Source organism: Hypanus sabinus, chromosome 4 (genome assembly GCF_030144855.1).
Source record: "Hypanus sabinus isolate sHypSab1 chromosome 4, sHypSab1.hap1, whole genome shotgun sequence".
NCBI classification, from domain to species: Eukaryota; Metazoa; Chordata; class Chondrichthyes; order Myliobatiformes; family Dasyatidae; genus Hypanus; species Hypanus sabinus.
Window position 1 is genome coordinate 98,315,962 of NC_082709.1, and position 19,494 is coordinate 98,335,455.

Sequence of the window (19,494 nt, forward strand, 5' to 3'; positions counted from 1 at the left end):
TTTTGGCTACCCTTACTTCTGGAGTATTCCACAGTCTCCCACCCTCCTCCTTCAATCTCAACCCTCCCTCCCTCCTTTGCAGCCATAGGCTACAAACTAACCCTTTTAAACTACTAGGCTGAATAAAGGGGAAGAAAATAAATTAATAAAGTACGTAAAATTAAGCAAACTGACCAACCAAAAGTAAGGGAAACCACCACTGATCAACCATCAAAAAAATCAGCCCTCAGCCAGCTAGCTCTTGGGACAAGGTTTGTGGGGTCAGGGTATTTATAAAGCTTTGAAATTTGCACCACCTGGCCTTTCCTAACGATGACAGTGAACAAGCCATAGCCCTAACAAGCTAATTAAGGTCTGAGACCTTGGATAAAGTTATCTGAAAGCTCAAATCTCTTGGGGTGTCTAAACTTTTGCATGGTGCTCCTTTCCTTTTTTTCACTCTAAAATTGCACAAAACAAAAATAATACACTAACCTTGCTTAAAATGTTGAAAAGAATGTTTCATTTTTAACTTTATGACTTGGAAATCAGTTTACCTTCTACTCACTTAACTATTCACAGTAACATAAATTTTGACCAGTGGTGCCCAAACTTTTGCATGCCGCTGTATATATTAATCAGCTTTAACAGTGTTTTCAGCAAATGAAATGCTAAAAAAAAACAAATAAATGTGCAGAAAGTACAGCATTGTGGGCCGAAGGGCCTCTGTTGTGCTGTAGGTTTTCTATGTTTCTATGTAGAGCAACATTCAAAAACCGGCAGTGTGATCATCCACATCCAGTCCTCAGATACTGGCCGAGAGATAAAGGCACTGTCAACATTTTGCAATGCTCGTATAAAGAATCTTTTCCTTGACTGTGAAAATCACCTACACGAGCTAATTTCCAGGCTAAAATTGAGAAGAAACGTAACAAAGGAGTTTGGTCACATGTGAAGCAAATCCATGCAGTTGATCTGAAACTTCTGTGTTTGTTCTGAAGCAAGCTGAAGCTTTCTGGAATTCTTGTCCTGATTATACCATTTACAGTTGTATATTACCACCTGTTTGTTTGAATTAATGAGGTAACTTCCTAGTATTCACTCAGTCTGAAACTGAGATTTCCATACTGCCTATATACAGTCATGGAAGATGGATTGTAATGTTAAAAGTCCACATGCTCCAGCCTTGTGAAAAGTCAGTTCAGCTCTCCCCAATGTGTGAAGAAATATTATTTGCTTATGTGAAATATTAATAAGCAATCAAGGAAATCATGACTAATCTAGTTAAAAATTACTGTTGTTAAATTAGTTAAAGTACTGTTTAGGTTATCTAGCCCCATTATGGCTGAGTGTTTCTGCATCTTCCATTCATTATCACATTGATATTTGTTGTGGGAGTTCCTATGTAACTTTGATTTGTCATGGTCAGCATGGAAATGATGAATCAAGCTGCCTGTTTCCACACTGTCTGACTCTGTGCCTGCTGCCAGTGGTGCCCCAGTTTGTGTTACCCAGAAATAGAAGTACCCACTTACGAGATAATACAGTGGTTCCTACACTCCCCACCAGTCCACCTATCAGAGAAACTTCAGTTGTGCTCCGGACCTGAATGCTCTCATCTACTAATCTTCCCAAAGTCAGGTTTTTAGGCCTGTTGGGCCTGTGACCATTGAAGTTCCGTGGTGGGGCTGAAGATGGGAATGTGCTTGGGGTTGTGGGTATTGGTGGGACAAAGAAGATTGGAGCTCGATATTCAATAACCAGTATGAACACAAATCCATGATGAACCAAACGACATTTCCTTTTTCACCTCTGATGCAGGGGCCCAGATTGGGACACAAATATTGGGGGACAGAATGGTGCCACAGTACGAAGCCTCTTGACTGAGCTGTACAGTAAAGCCGGCCAAAATCGTGAGTGGGGACTGATCCGCTACATTTCAGGCATGCTCAGGAAGAGGATTGAAGTCCTCGCTGAGGTACGTGGTGTACTATTAGTATACAGCTAAATGCTAAATTGTGAGCTCTATCCTGGGGGGATAAGGCCACTGAAGTAACAAGGAATGAGGTCTGTCCTTGTGCAAATGCTTAATCCCAGCAAGTTTAACCCTCTCCAGGATGTTGTAGTTCTTGAAAATCGCTTTGAATGTGGTCAATGGGACATGAGATTGCACATGCTGGAATCTTAGCACAAACTGTTGGAGCAGCTCAGAACATTAAGCAGTGTCCTCTGATCTTTTTATCAGTTACCTCTCCCCTACACTCATCCTGACCCAAAACACAACCATCCTCCTGCCCCTTCAGATGCTGCCTGACCCTCTTGAGTTCCTGTAGTGGTTTGTTTTTCAGCTACCTGCTTTGATTCTGACAGGGACTGCTGGTGTTAAGACTTGGAAGTAGATAACTGCATTTTCAGTGCAGATGCTTTCCAGACGTTGTTTTGTTTGCCTTGTTAAAATTGCTTATCTTCTTGGTATGAAGGCTTGCACAGACCTCCTGTCGTATCAGAAGCAGCTAACGGTTGGCCTTCCCCCAGAACCGCGTGAGAGGATCATCACAACGTAAGTATTTAACAGCTTTTGAGAGCTTCCCTGAACCTTCTCCATGTGCTCAGGGCAAAGACCCAGAGGCAAGTTGCGAGAGCATACATTCCTCTGAAAGGTGGATTCAGCCAGGTTTCACTTTTAACAGGGTTTGCATGATTAGTTTGCAGGGCTGTGGGTAAGGTATGGCAACTGTAATTGGAGAACCCATTCAAATAGCCTACTCTGGCAATATTCAGAATGCCTTACTCCCCTCTTAAGTTATAATTGGTGAGTATCATAGCAACTGGAGTCTCACTGCTCCATGTACAATAGGTGTGGCAAAGCTGTGAAGTGTGGATTTGTCCTACACTCAAATCTGACCACTTCACAGGTTCATTTATTTTCAAAGTATGTATGCACTATACAACTCTGAGACTCCTCTTCTCCAGATAGCCACAAAATAAAGAAAACCATGGAAGTCAGTTCAAAGAGAAGTAACAAACCCACCCCCCCCCACATGGAAAAAGAACAGCAACACGATCATCAACATCCCAACAAAAAACTAACATAAACAGAACAGACCCCCTGTACCCTTCCCCCACACAAAAACCTTCCTCATTGCTCTGATCGACAAGTAATGGAAGCTATAATCTGCAAGATGGAGTCAAATGTCTCGTAATTTCTACGCCTCAAGGGCGTTCAAGCTCGCACTCACTTCCAGATACAGCAAAGCTCTCGATCACCCAGTCGATCTCCAAACTGTAAATCACAGGCTCTGACATTTCCGGAAACACATTTAAGACGAAAAATGTATGTAAAAGAAATAAAATAAACAGTTTTGTGGTCTATCCAGAAGATGTCGACCGAGGGAGCGCTGTATGCAGGCGTCATGTTGACCACTTACTGTTATTCCAGCAGCACCTGCACTTTGAATCCAAACTTCCTCCCTGAAGGAAGTGAGTGAGTTAGCTCTTAAACTCAGGATTGGTCTAAGTTACTCTGGTTGATTGTGTGAGAGTAAATTTCACATTATTTAGTGTGTCTGTATATGTTGAACACTAGACGTTGTACATGTTTCATCACCAAATCTGTATTCAGTTCCTCATAAATACCGTATTGATGATTAACAAATGTACATTTCCATGACACTTGTTTAAAAAGAGGGATGTGAGCTGAAAGTACATTTGTCCTTCCTTCCAGTGCTGTAACAAAAATGGAGACTTAGCAATGATACAAAAAAGGCTTCCTCCTCACCACAAGAGGGAACACTTGGTGGGTTGGCATTGTTTTCTGAGCTTGGAGTTCCAGTGTGAACCACCTTCAAGCACAATGGATGTATGTTTGAAGATCCGTAGGGGCACAGACCCAGTCCTGTGTTAAATTGGGTGACTGACACAGACAGGGTGTACTCCAAATCTGAGAGCCTGTTCTCTGGTTGCATTCAGAATATCTTAACTTCAGCTGTTGATGTGTTCAACTTCAACTATTTTTGTTCCTCCATGTTTTGATCTAAAATGTGTTTATACAATATCAAAATATTTAACATATATGTAGCTTAATGAAATTAATTTGTCAATAATATTGCTGTTAAGCAGTTTTAGCAGATTGTAATTTACTGCCTTCATCCCTGGTATCTGTATTGCAGACAGATTTAAATGCCAGAGTTTACTCACTAATATAAACTCTGAACCTTAAACCTCACACCACCCGATTTCTTAGCTTATATCCTGCCCCTTGCCTCACAGTAGTTAGCTTTCTACTCCACTAGCTGCCTGGTTCTAATGTGACACTTGTGCTGAGATTACTTTCTGACTACATCTCTCTTTCTTCTTTCTTTATCAATCTTTTTATTGATTTAAAAGGAGCATAAATACAGACAGGAGGAGAATTATCTCAAATATTTAGATTAATAACAATATAAACAGGAAGTGAAATAGACATTATCAAAATCATACCTAGTGTTAAGCTAGTATATAATATATAATAAAAAAAGACAACTAATTCTCTTATCAGTTCGTGAAGAAAAAAAAACTTTAAATTATTAATTGGAAAAAGAAAAAGAACCTCACTACACTAAACAAGAAAAAAGAAAAAAAAGGGACTGGGCAAGTCCATTCTGAAGATACGACCAAATAAAAAGGAAGAAAGACTTTCTGATCAAATCTAAAACTTCAGAAAAGGAATTGGATGAGTAATAAATCAAATCAAATGAAAATATTCAATAAAAAGACACCAGATTTGCTCAAATTTAGAGGATGTATCAAATGTCCGACTTCTTATTTTCTCTAAACTTAAACAGGCCATAATGGAAGAAAGCCAATAAAAGACAGTGGGTGGATTAGGATCTCTTTATGGCTCTGTCCATTCTTACCTCTCCAAAATTTCACTGTTGGCCAGCAAGAAAGTAATTTCCTTTTGAAATCTGTGGTAGTTAAGATAATTTTGGATTTTACATCACATTCTGGAAGTGATTCATTGTGAGGTTAGTATGTGGAAATAGGAGCAGGAGTCAGCCATCTGGCCTGTTGAGCCTGCTCTGCCATTCAATAAGATCATGGCTGATCTGGCCATGGACTCATCTCCACCTACCTGCCTTTTCCCAATAACCCTTGATTCCCCTACTATGGGAAAAAAAATATTTTTAAGCATGTTGAGAAGCTGTTCCATGTGCTTATGGAATGTGTTTGCTTTTATTTCCCAGCCCTCTACCCCCTGATGAACTGGCTGAACTTATTTATGAAGCAAGTGGTCAAGACATCAGCTTAGCAGTTCTGACCCAGGTATAGTCTTCACTGCATTCCTTTTTAAACAGTGTCGTTAAGAGTTATTCCACCAGTATCGTTATCTGACTCTAGTGCTCTCCCTGCATTTGAATTAGGAAATCATGGTCTACCTTGCAATGTACGTAAGGACACAACCCTCTCTCTTTGCTGAGATGCTCAGGCTGAGAATCGGACTCATCATTCAGGTGATGGCCACAGAGCTTGCTTACAGTCTTTGTTGTTCAGGTATGTTCAGTCAACAGAGCACAATATGAAATGCGCTTTAACAACTATTTGGCCCTGCAAGTTAACCCTCAATCTTCAGAGAAGGAACAGCCTGGCCTGGGCAAAGGGCATCAGCAGCCTGTATCTGTTGGAACTTAGAAGAATGAGAGCACCCCATAAGCCTGTAGGGTTTGACTCGGTAGATCCAGGGGGGTCACATCTTAAATCTAGTTTTACTCTAAAACACTGTGACCATCACTTCTGAACTCCCAGTTTAGAGGTCTAGAACCAGGCTCAGTTTTGAAAAGCAGCAATAGGATGTTTAAGATTGAATTGGAAGAAAAAACTTTCCCCCCGGAAGGCAGTGAGTCTTTGGAATTCTCTACCATGGTGATTAGTCCTGGGATTCATTGTAAACATAGATTTCTGGATCTTAAAGAAAGGGATCTGGAAAGAGTGCAGGAAGATAGAACTGAGGTGGCATTGGAGCAGTTTGAAGAGCCAGAATGCTGTGCTGCTTTCTCATATTCATATAGTCACAGAAAACAGGTCCTTCAGCCCAACACACCCATGCTGACCGAGATGCATATCTGAGCTAGTCTCATTTGCTTACATTTAGCCCATATCCTTCTAAACCTTTTTGATACATGTAATTTTTCAAAAGTCTTTCAAATGTCGTTACTATACCCGCCTCTAGCACCCTCTGGCAGTTTGTCCCATACACTCACCACCCTTTCTGTGACAATTTACCCTCAGGCCCCTTTTAAATATTTCCTCTCTCATCTTAAATCTGTGCCCTCTAGTTTTAAATTCCCTTACTCAGGGGAAAGGACTGTGACTGTACACATTATTTACACCCTTTAAAGTTTTAAAGGCTGTCTCTAAAGTCACCTCTCAGTGTCCCATACTCCAGGGAAAAACGTCTGAGACTCTTCAGTCTCTACTTGAACTTCAAACCCTGCAGTCTTGGTAACATCCTTGTAAATCTTTTCTGCAGCCTTCCAGTTTAATGACATCCTTCCTGTAGCAGAGTCACCAGGACAGTATGAAGCACTCTAAATATGACCTTACCCCAGTGTCCCATGGAGCTGTAAAATGATGTCTTAACTCTCGTATTCAATGGCATGTCTGATGAAGGCAAGCATGCCAAATACCATCTTTGCCACTTAGTAACGCTGTGTCAGCACCTTCAAAGAACTATGTACCTACTCCCTTTTGTGTATCTGTTCTGTAACATTCCCCAGAGTCTGTTTATCTGAGTTAAACTCTGTTGTCTATTCCTTGGCCCACTGGCTCAATTGACCAAGATTCCATTGTAACCTTAGGCAACTTTCTTCACTGCCCACTATATTCTCAATATTTGTTACATTGTGTTCTCATGTTGTGTTTGCATGTGTATAGTGTGCGATCATGCACAACCATAACTCTCCTGAGCACAGGTAGGAAGATCATGGGCCATCCCATACTGAACAGGGTCACCCCTCACCTCCTTGCTGATGTTCTCAGAAAGCCAGTGTGGTTTCAGATCTAATGGACGTGATCTTTGCTGTCAGACAGATCCAGAAGTGCCAGGAACAGAACTAGAATCTCTACATCCTCTTTGTGGCATTTGATACTGTCTGTCGCAAAGGCCTTTGGCACATCCTTACCAAGTTAGGCTGCTCAGCATTACAGGTCATTCCACAAAGGCCAGGGTCATTGAAAACAGCTGCATCTCTGACCACTTTCTAGTAGCTAATGGTGTCCAGCAGGGCAGTGCCCTCGTGCCTATTCTGTTCAGCCTCCTGTCTGCACGATACTGTTCTCTGCTTTCTCACAGACTGATGCAGAATAACAATTCGCTACAGGACTGATGGACACTTCTTTGATCTGCGACACCTCAAGACCAAGGTCAAAGTGCTGGAAGCAATAGTACCAGACTTCCTCTTTGCAAATGACTGCACTCTTGCAATGCACAGTGAAAGGGATCTGCAGAAGCCACGGACTGCTTCGCTGTGGCTGCAAGAAAATTCGACCTAACCATCAGCCTGCAGAAGACAGAAGTTCTACTTCAGCCTGCACCCCATACCAACTTTACAGAACCACAAATGAGAGTGAAGGCACACAACTCAACAATACTGATGCCTTCAACTACTTGGGAAACTGCCTCACCTCCTCTTGCAGTCTAGATTGAGAGATCTCAAACAGACTTGCAGACGCTGGGGCATCCTTTGGCAGGCTAGGAACATGAGTGTGGGGTGAAGATGGCATCAGGGTGAAGACCAAGCTTGTAGTCTATAGAACAGTCGTCCTGACTTCTCTACTGTATGGCTTGTGACCCCATACCACAAGAACATCAAGAACATTCCACCTACGAAGGGCTGAGACCTCTGGCACAGGGGCACTGACCGTGAAGGCTCAACTCTGATGTGTTTGACATGTGGTCCAGATGGAAGACAACCGCTTTCCAAAAATGGGATTCTTTTCCGAGCTGGCCCATGGCACCAGAAAGCAAGGAGGCCCCACAAAGCGTTATAAAGATTGCATGAAAATGTCCTTCAAGGCATGCGATATCCCCGTGACTGGTTGGGAGTCGTTGGCCAAAGACCCTAATGCCTGGCACCTGGCAGTCTACAAAGGCACCAGCACATTTGAAGAGCAGTGGCTGAAGGACCTCAATCAAAAGCGCCAGGACCACAAGAAGAGATGACCCGACCCTTCAGTGGCCGTAACGTGCCCGACCTGCCTGCGCATCTGCGTTTCCCAGTTCGGGTTTCACTGTCGTCGATGTTTCCGACGGACTTCCAAGAAGAACATTGTTACGTTGTGTTCTCGTGTTGTGCTTCCACATGTGTAGTCTGTAACCATGCACATCAGCGTGCACAAATGATTTCACTGTGTTTCAGGAAACAAGGTAGAAAGGGAGATCTTGAGTTATTAGGAGACTCTGAATAGACTGGGAGTGTTTTCTCTGGAGAATAGGAGGCTGAAAGGTGACCTTAACACCCATGAGGGATATACAGAAGATAAGCTTGATGGTCACAGTCTTTATCCAAGTTAGAGAATTCTAAAACTGGAGGCCAAAGGCTAAAGTAGCGAGGGAAAAGATTTAAAGGAGACCTCAGGAGCAACTTCTTCTACAAAGAGGGGTGGGTATGTACTTTGAGCTTCCAGAGGAAGTGGTAGAAATAGACACAATTACAATGTTCAAAAACATTTGGACAAGTACATGTGGGAAAGATGAAGAAGAAAATAGGTCAAAATTCAGGTAAATCGTATTTGGTCAGGTAGGCAATTGAGATGGCAAGGTTGAGTTGGGCCTTAGTCTCAGCAGCATCTTGTAAATATTTTGCACTCTGTCTAGCAATCCCTTCAATCTCATTCCCCCACTCATGTCCATGTAACTACTCCCTCTCCCAGGCTCTTCCATCACTCAGTTACTAAAGGAGTGATTTACAGTGGCCTGTCTTTGGGACAAGGGAGGAAAGTGGAACACCACAAGCGATGTAGACAGTTCATCTGAATACAGTCTCCCTGTTTGAATAGTTCAAGCTTAAAATGACATCATGAATACTGTCCCTTTTTAGGATGTTTGTTCAGTATTTAACTACAAATGTTTAGTTGATGTAGTTTCTTGCTCTGTCTAAGTGATGTTCTTGTAAATTTAAACCAATATCAGCACTTGATGTTGAACACTGAGTGAGTGTTGTTATATAACACAAGATGTTAATGTCCTTTAGTGCAATGAGAAATCGAGGAAGAAGGGGGGTGACAGAAACATCTGATCTTAGAACTGTTTGTCCTTCCAAAGTTGCTGCCTGACCTGCTGAGTGCTTCCTGTATTTTATGTTGTTATTTTAGATATTCTGTAGAGTTTAACTGGGTAACCAGACATAGACATAGGACACAGAGCAATACAGCACAGGTTCAGTTCCTTTGGCCCACAGCAGTTTACCGCACTACTTTACTAAAGTGTAGTTAAACAGAACTTTCTGCCTGGACATGGTCTATATACAGGTAGTCCCCAGGTTACGTATGAGTTCAGTTCCTGAGTCCGTATTTAAGTCGGATTTGTGTGTAAGTCGGAACAAGTACATCCGGTATTATTTAGCATCAGTCAAATGTTTGTCTTAGTATACAGTATATATTTTACCTTTCTATGCATATAAAACACTTAAGAAACATATGTATTCCAATAATTAAACCTCTGCGTTGCTTAGTAATAATTGTAGCTTTCGTCGGGGCAGGGCCTTTCAAATGCTCCATTATTCTCACTTTATCGTTATCCTTTAAAATTGTTCCGATCGTTGACCGACTGTAGCCTAACACTTTTCCAATGATGTTTCACCTCTTTACAAACGCTTTATTGTTTCCACTTTATTTTCAATCGAGATCGCTTCCCGTCATTGGAACAGAAACACTGCGGGCGTCAGGTCCCGACCTCTGCCGGCTCCCAAGGTCCACTGGGTCTTAAGGACCACTGCACACCGTCAACGGAACAGAAACACTGCGAGCGTCGGGTCCCGACCTGCACCGGCTCTTGAGGTCCGCTGAGTCTTAAGGACCACTGCACTGAGACAGGCTGAATGGGACAAGTGGAGGCTGTGCTGGGTTTGCACATTTGATCATCCACAATATTCCGTGTGGGAATTTAAACTGGAGGTGGCAGCTTTTTTTTTAACGAGGTCAAGTTGTGAGCTCGACATCAAACCAGCACGGATGGTATGGGAGTCACTGGATTGACATCAACCCGGCACGGAAACCTCCGTTCTTCAGCCCGGCTCTGATCTCACTGCACCACCAGCCGACTGGAACGGGTGGGGGGTGGTGGGAGCGGGGTCAGGGTGAATCTTACTAAGAAAATTTTAAGCCAGATACAAAGTTAAACACTCAACACAGTGTCAATGGCAACGACTTAAAATGGTGGATGGCGTCGGGATCCGACTTAAAATGGCGGACGGTGTTTTCCTTCCTCGGTTCGTAAGTACGAGTTGTCCGTAAGTTGGACATTCGTAACTCGGGGACTACCTGTACTTCTATTCTCTACATACTCATGTATCCATCTAAAAGCACCTTAAACCTCCATCACTGTCCCTGACAGCTCAGTCCAGGCACCAGTCACTGTGCAAAGAAAAACAGAACTTACCCATCTCTTTTTAACTTTTCCCCTTTCACCTTTTTCCCAGGATCAAAATGATTAATAGATACCACCTAATATTAGTCATTTTAACCCTGGCATAAAGATTCTGACTGACCACACTATCCATGCCACTCATAATGTTATAAACCTCTATCAGGTCTTTCCTCAGCCTCCAATGCTCCAGAGAAAATAACCCAAGTTAGTTCATCCTCTCCTGTAGCTCATGCAGCATGTTGTAAGCGCTCTCCATGGCCTTCACATCCATAGGGTGACCACAATTGAATGAATTAAGTCAAATTCATTATATTATATTATATAGCATATGCCATATATTATATATTATATTATAATATATAATATATTATAGTAGTCATATTCTGTGCTATGGCTGAGATGGTTTTATTTATTTCAAGCCGGGTCACCAATCAACCCTCGATTTAACCCTAACCTAATCATAGGATAATTTACAATGACCAATTAACCTATCAACCAGTATGTCTTTGGAATGTGGAAGGAAACAGTGGTCACAGTGCGAACATACAAACTCTTTACAGACAGTGGCGGGTATTGAACCCAGGTTGTTGGTACTGTAAAGCATTTTGCTAACCACTGCTTTACTGTATTGATGCAGGAAAAGCAATACTGTTCATCACTGTAGGAAAGATAATAGCTGCACAAGGCCAGAATGAGTACAGTTCATTATTGCAAGGTAAAAGGGAGCAGCAACAACATGGAGTGCTTTAAAATCTGGCCAGGCAGGTGGGCAGCAGGATGGGCTTTGGACTGGAGACAGGTATAACTTGTTTGTGTCTCTCTTTGTTGAAGTTGCTTAAACATGCAACAGATAAAATATTAAATGTAAATCTAATTCTTCAAATGACATTCTCATTATCCACACAGGAGAAGAAGCTTCTGAGAATTTGATGAATCTGTGCCCTTTTGACATGAAGAAACTCCTGCATCACATCCTAAGTGGAAAAGAGTTTGGTGTGGAAAAAAGTGGTCAGTGTCAACTTTATGGAGTTGTTAGAAATTAAGTGTTTCTTTTTTAAATTACTGCAAGTGGGAGTATTTTTAACGTTTGCTATAAAATCAGTTTCCAGTCATCCGCTGTTTCTTTGTCCCCCATTACTACCTCTCCAGCGTCATTTTCTGGCAGTATGATAAAGCACTCTCTTCTCTCATTTATTCTTTATATAAATATTTGAAAAATATTTGGTATTCTCTCTTAATGGCTATCTTACCTTCTTATTTCATCTTTTCTCTCATTTGCTTTTTAGTTGACTTCTGCTGATTTTTAAAAGTTTTCCAATCCTTCAGCTTCCAACTAATTTTTTGCTATTTGGTACACTCACTCTTTTGCTTTTATGCTGCTTTTGACTTTTCTTGTCAGACACAATTGCCTCACCCTCCCTTAGGAAAACTTACTACTTCTTTGGGATGTATTTTGGGATCTTGCTGCTTCTGAATTGTTCTCAGAAACTCCTGTCATTCCTGTTCTCCCATCATCCATGCCAGTGCCCCTTACCAATCAACTTTGATCAACAGCTTTCTCATGCCTCTGTAGTTCACTTTACTCCTCTGTAATATAGATTTTAGCTTCTCCCTCTCAAACTATAGGATGAATTCTATCATATAATGATCACTGCCTTCTAAGGGTTCCTTTATCTTAAGCGCCTTAATCAAATAAGGTTCATTACACAACACCCAATGCAGATTTGCCTTTCCCTGAGTGGGCTCAACCACAAGCTGGTCTAAAGAGCCATCTCATAGGCATTTTACAAATTCTTTCTCTAGGGAACCAACACTAATCTGGTTTTCCCAATCTACCAGAATACTGAAATGCTCCCATAACTATCATAATAGTGTCCTTTTCACATGCCTATTTTGTTTCCCATTTTAATTTTTATTCCATGTTCTGGCTACTGTTCAGAGGCCTGATATAACTCCCATCAAGGTCTTTTTACCCCTTCAGTTTCTTAACTCTACCAACAAGGATTCTGCATATTCCAATCCTATGACACCTGTTTTAAGGATTTGATTTCATTTTTTATCAACAGAACATCCCCACCCTCATTACCTACCTGCCATTTTACTTAAACAATGTACAGTCGGCCCTTCTTATTCAAGGGTTCCACATGCACAGATTCAACCAACTGCGGATTGGAAAATCCGGAAGTTCTCGCTCCAGCACTTGTTGTTTGAGCATGTACAAACTTTTTTTTCTTGTCATTATTCCCTAAACAATACAGTATGACAACTATTTACATAGCAGTTACATTGTATTAGGTATTATAAGTAATCTAGAGATGATTTGAAGTACTGTATATGGGAGGATATGCATAGGTTACCGCGGATCGGGAATCGAGAAGAAAAACCGTAAGTTCTCTAAGTTGGAACAGGTACATCCGGTATTATTTAGCGTGAGTTAGTCAAACATTTGTCTTAGTATATCTAAGTCTTAGTATATCTTTCTAATCGTATAAAATACTTAAGAAACATATGTATTTCAATAATTAAACCACTGAGTTGCTTAGTAATAATTGTAGCTTTCATCAGGGCAGGGCCTTCACATGCTCTATTATTCTCACTTTATCCTTTAAAATTGTTTCGATTGTTGACTGACTGTAGCCTAACATTTTTCCAATGACCGATGGTGTTTCACCTCTTTCTGATCACTTTATTAGTTCCGCTTATTTTCAATCGTGATCGTTTTCCAGAACAGAAATACTGTGGGCGGCATGTCACGAGCTCCGCTGGGTCCTAAAGTCCACTGTACTGAGACAGGTTAAATAAAGTCCAGAACTCCTAAAGTCCTTTGTCTACATTTGTCCTAAAGTCCACCGCACGGAGACAGGTTAAATAAGCTCCGGAGCTCTGCTGGGTCCTAAACTCCACCAACTTGAGCATCTGCATTTTTTGGTATATGCGGAGGGTCCCAGAACCAATCCCCCATGGATAAGGAGGGCCAACTGTATATCATTGGACTCCCACCAAGATCTTCTTTCAGCCATGACTCAATGATGCCCACAATGTCCTATCTGCCAATTTCTAACTGCACTACAAGATCATTTACCTTATTCCATATACTGTTATTATTAACATTATTGAAATCTTCCATGACTATCATAATAGTCCTAATGCAGGGTGCTCAACGTGAAATATCAGCCTATCCCTTTGCCTTCACAGATGCTGTCTGCCCTTCCAAGTTTTTCCAACATTTGTTTCTTCAAACCTTGGCCAACATTTTGTCCCATCCTAATATTGTGCTATATAAGCAACATTGTTCTTATGAAAAGTTTTACTTCATTTTAGGAATGATGCGGTCACTTTTTGCCATCTATATTTTTCAATATATAGCAGTCTAATTGGATAATATGTTTTGTGCTTTAAAGTCCGATCAGTGGATTCTATTGGCATGAGTCCTGCTATTTCCATCCATGAAGTTGGCCACACAGGAGCAACAAAAACCGAGAGGGCAGGCATCAATAAGCTAAAGAGTGAAATGAAACAGGTATGTGAAAGAAGCACAGGTGCTTGAAATAACATCTGAAAGTGCTGGAAACACTCAGCAGGTCAGGCAGCATCTGTGGAGACAGGAACAGGGTTACCAGTTAAGTTGGTTCGAAATGGAACTGAGAGAAAACGAGTTACTTTTCAGTAACAAAGAATGGTTGAACTAAGATGAGGCCAGCCAGGTTAATCAGATGGTTAGAAGAACATTATTTTGCTTTTTATGTATTCTGTGTTGTTAATGACAGGACTTTGGGACGTGCTTAGCAAGTTGGGTTTTAGTAATAGAGAGAGCAAAATTGAGCCAATAATATCACAAATGGATAATTGGCAGAAATAGTCAATTCTGATACAGATAGAAAAAAGGAGCAAGTTACATAAAGTTGAAAAAATCAATATCAAGTTCAGCAGAAATGAGGTAAAGTATTGTTCCTCAAGTGTGCATTGTTAGAATGCAGGAAGTTACAGACCGATAGAATAGGATGGTCAATGGGATGGGGAATTAAAATGACCAGCAACAGGGTGATCTCAGCTCAAGTTTTCCATAAAACTGTCACCCAATTTACATTTGTTTGTGAGGAGACCACACTATGAACTTCGAATGCAGTACACTAGATTGGAAAAAGTGCCAGGAAATCACCAATTCACCTGCAGGGACCACTGGGTCCCTGGATGGTGGAAGTGGAAGAGGTGCTGTCTCCGGCAACTGTGTGGGAAATTGCTTTAAGCTGGAGTGATGAGGTTGGTGAGGATGGACAGGGGGAAAGATATGTCATCTACCTATGATTTTGACTCATTTTGTTGGTAAACTCTGACTTGTTAGGAATGTTCCTCATCCTGCTGTTAGCAATAGATAACTAGGAACTATAATCTGGTTCTGACGGCCACATTAACTTATTTACCTTTACCTTGTCAAGGATATTTCCTTTGTTCTATAAATCCCTCCCCCACCTTCTCTGTAATGGTAAGTTAACTTTCCCAGTCTCCACAGATGCTGCCTGACCTGTTGAGTTCTTCCAGCATTCTTTTATTTTGGAGACTGAACATAAAAAACCTCTCTGACACTGTAGCTTATCATCATACATTCCTAAATAGATCATTGCTCCAGGTTTTTCCATAAAATCTCTTCTCTTTCCCTCAACCTCCCTCATTCATCTGTGTTATTTTTCACAGTGTGGATTGTGGATGCCTTTTCAAACACTGAAATGCATTCAAAACTCTGTCTCAGTCTCATCAGAACCCACAAACTGAGTTATCAGGGGAAGTTCTGCAGCCTGCGCAAGCATTGAATTGCCCAGTAAATGCATTGTTTTATCAGCAATGAACCAGATCTGATTAAAATCTAACATCTCCAAACCTCTGCTGCTGAGTTCTATTCATATCTTCACTGAACTGTTTCCACAACCTCTGGACTCTTCATCTCATGTTCTCTATTGCTTATTGACTTATTCAAGTCACGTCAACTTTTATTGTCATTTCGACCATAACTGCTGGTACAGTGCATAGTAAAAATGAGACAACGTTTTTCAGGACCATGGTGTTACATGACACAGTACAAAAAACTAGACTGAACTACATAATAAAAAAAACAGAGAAAGCTATACTACAGACCTACACTGGACTGCATAAAGTGCACAAAAACAGTGCAGACATTACAGTAAATAATAAACAGGACAGTAGGGCAAGGTGTCAGTCCAGGCTTCGGGTATTGAGGATTATTTCTATGATTATTTTTTCTTTTGAATTTACACCTTTTTTGAACTTTCGCACACTGGTTGTTTGTCCGTCCTGTTGGGTGTGGTCTTTCATTGATTCTTGGATTTATGCTGTATGCCTGCAAAAACATGATTCAGGGTTGTATATGGTGACATATGCGTACATTGATAATAAGTTAACTTTGAAGTGCACGTTTACAGTTTAAAGAATTATCCATAGCATTGTATAGTTCCCGTTGATATGGGGTTTCTATGTTTGCTGCCAAGATCTCTAAACTGTGGAAAATTATTCTCCACCATTCTTTTATTTTGGATCTACTATATAAAATCCAGTTTAGGATTTAGCAGTTTCCTGTGTTTGCTTCACTGTTGCAATTCTGGGCCTGATTTTATTGTGATTATGTTAACTTTCTAAACCACAACATGGCAACATTGGAATTTAATGATTGGAATTTTGTAATCTGGTGCTTGAGTAACAATATAGTGGGTAACCCTGCTGTTACTAAGTTCCAAAGGCTGTCTCCAATGTTTAGGCCATTTTAGAGACCTAACGACCATCCCTGCGTAAAACGGATGGGTTCTACTTTTACAGCTATCCAATAAGCAGATTTTATCTGTAAATCAGAAAATGCACAAAAATCATTTGATAAGATAACCATGCCTCCATAGTATTAGAAAGTATTGTATTAGAACTACATAGGACTGATAAGAAAGAACAAGTACAACATGAAGCTATGGTTCTGGATGGAGATGCCAGCCCTGATTTAATGTGTTTCTGGAAATTTGTCCAGTCATAGAATCTCACGTCTCTCCTCTCAATATGCTTACAAAGAATAAACTAAAGGTTTCAAAAAAAATTTGATGGGGATAAAGGAAGATCATTTTGATGTCCCTTTGACGTCCTTTCCTCACCAAACTTGTACAGTGAACTGAAGTTAAATTAAATAGACACAAACAACCCTGGGCATAAGGTCATCCATTTTGTTCATTTTGTTTAAATTCAGAATTGTCTCCACGTGATATCTACGTTAGATGTTTACGAAAACTGCATTCTCCTCCTGGCTGTCCAATGCCCCCCCAACCTTTAAAGCATGTCCACTGATATTTGACCAATCTACCCTGGGGAAATGATTTTGACAGTTGATGATCTGAATATGTTTCTCCAAATGTTCATCAATCCTGTCCCTAAGAATCAGCTCCAATAGTTTGCCAGCCACTAACATAAGACTCACTGGTCATTAATTCCCAGAGGTATCTCTATTACCTTCCGTGGTCAAAGGAATAACATTTGCCATCCTCCGATCCTCTGGCACTCTTCCTTTGGCCAGTGAGGATGCAAAGATCATCACGAAAGGTGAAACCATCTCTTTGCTTGCTTCCTGTAGTAACCTGGAGTACGTACTATTATCTATCCTTATGTTTTTAAATGTTCCAGCATATCAGCCTGTTCTCTGTTCCTCACATTCCTCATGGTCCCTCTCACTGATGAATACTGAAGTGAAGTATTCATTAACAATCTCCTCTGACCGCAGGCATGTTTCCTTTGTTATCCCTTCTCATGTCATCCTTCTATTCTTCATGTATATGCAGGATGCCTTGCACTAATCATGTCTCTAAGAAAATCTTAATCCTTCTTATTTCCCCTTCTAGCTCTCCTATATCCATTCTTAATCTCTTTTTTTGGCTTCCTTGTAACTCTCAAGAGGCCTTTCTGACCCTTGCTTTCCAAACATTAAGTATTCTTCTACCCCTGAATGAAATATTTTACATCTCTTGTCAACCGCGGATCGTTCACCGTGCCATCTTTTCCCTGCCTTAATGGGACAAACCTATCCAGAACCTCAAGCATACATTCCAAATTTATGTTCCCAAGTTCCTGCCAAAGGGTATCATAATTTACACTCCCGTAATTAAATTCTTTCCCATACTGTCTACTCATAAGGCTGTGGTAAAGGTCAGGGAGTTGTGGTTACTGTCTCCAATATGTTCACCCACTGAGAGGTCTGTTCATTGCCGAGTACTAGATCCCCCAGTCAGCCTATATATTTTGTGTCAAAAATCCTTCCTGGACACACCTAACACACTCTGCTCCATCTAAATCCAAAATTTGAGGGGCAAAGGGACTTAGGAATACTCGTGCAGGATTTTCAGAAAGGTTAATTGCAGGTTGAGTAGGTGGAGAGGAAGGCAAATGTGATGTTAGCATTTATTTCAAGAAGACTAGAATATAAAAGCAAGGATGTAATATTGAGACTTTATAAAGAACCCGAGAGACCTCACTTGGAGCATTGTGAGGTGTTTTGGGCCCCTTCAGAAGGATGTGCTGAAACTGGAGACAAGGAGGTTTACGAAAATGATTCCAGGATTGAAAAATATGTCATATGAAGAGTATTTGATGGCTCTGGGCTGAACTCAATGGAATTCAGAAGAATGAGGGGTGACCTAATTGAAACCTGTTGAATGTTGAAAGGCCTCAGTAGAGTGGATGTGGTGAAGATGTTTCCTATGGTGAGGGAATCTAGGACCAGAGGACACAGCCTCAGAATAGAGGGGTGTCCTTTTAGAACAGAGATGAGAAAGAGTTCCTTTAGCCAGAGTGTGGTGAATCTGTGGAATTCTTTTCCATAACGGGCTGTGGAAGCCAACTGTTTGTTATAATTAAGGCAGGGGTTGATAGATTCTTGATTGGTCAAGGAGAAGGTAGGAGGTTGGGGCTGAGAGGGAAAATGCATCTGTCATGATGAAAAGGCAGGGCAGGCTCGATTGGCCTAATTCTGCTCCTGTATCTTGAGGTTTTATATGCATTTTTAACCACCCTATCTGCACTGCAGAGTCCCATCCTTCCGCCAGGAACCCTGCCTTGAATCAGATGCAGGCTGGCTGCCTATGTCGTACTGTTATTGAATGAAGCACTAACCTGCTTTCCTTGTTTTAGCAATGCAGCAGCCCATCGTCTCCCACAGGCACAGCATCTCCCACCAACTCCTTCAGTGCCCACTTGAGCTGGGATGACCGTCAGGGGCAGTGGTTGCGTCGACGCCGCCTCGATGGAGCTATTAACCGAGTCCCCATGGGTTTCTACGAAAAGGTCTGGAAACTTCTCCAGAAGGTGAGTTTGTGACATGACACAAATCTGCCTTTCAGATCCTCAGGATGTCCAAATTGAATATTAATTTCCAGTCTTAATGGAGATGTCCAGGTATTGTGAATGAATGAAAAGGCTATTTATAATCTGGTAAATGCAATGTATGTTAATGTTTCCATAATTGTTGTCAGCATCAATTCAAGTTCATGCTCTAAGCTAGACTGCTCATTTCTTACACGCGTCATATTGTGTGAATTCTACTAAAGGCAGAGAGTTCAAGTTGTATAAGACAACATCCTCATCAACAAGGCATCTGGAACAAAACAACACCCTCGCTGATACAACATCTTATGCAGCTGAAGACCCTTACCAACATGGCATCAGGAACAAAATAACAGCCTGACAAGAACGACATCCAATGCAATATAAGAACCTCATCAGGATGATGTGTGGAACAAGACCGCACCCTGATCAATATGGCATCTGATTCAACCAAGCCCCCCACCATTGTGGGATTTCAAAACAACGCCCTCACCATCGTGCAACATGGTTAAGCGAGGTCAAGGTCAATT

The 19,494-nt window shown here is 41.2% G+C and overlaps 1 protein-coding gene across 1 annotated transcript in view; it reads left to right on the forward strand.

Annotated features, from left to right (window-relative positions):
* Positions 1–19,494, forward strand: part of LOC132393015 (phosphorylase b kinase regulatory subunit alpha, liver isoform-like) — a 221,448-nt gene that overhangs the window by 150,099 nt on the left and 51,855 nt on the right. The window contains exons 23-29 of the mRNA XM_059967706.1: positions 1,801–1,957; positions 2,460–2,539; positions 5,205–5,283; positions 5,382–5,511; positions 11,510–11,611; positions 14,005–14,123; positions 18,773–18,946. Coding sequence (XP_059823689.1) covers positions 1,801–1,957; positions 2,460–2,539; positions 5,205–5,283; positions 5,382–5,511; positions 11,510–11,611; positions 14,005–14,123; positions 18,773–18,946 — 841 coding nt within the window. The remainder of the gene's footprint in view (positions 1–1,800; positions 1,958–2,459; positions 2,540–5,204; positions 5,284–5,381; positions 5,512–11,509; positions 11,612–14,004; positions 14,124–18,772; positions 18,947–19,494) is intronic.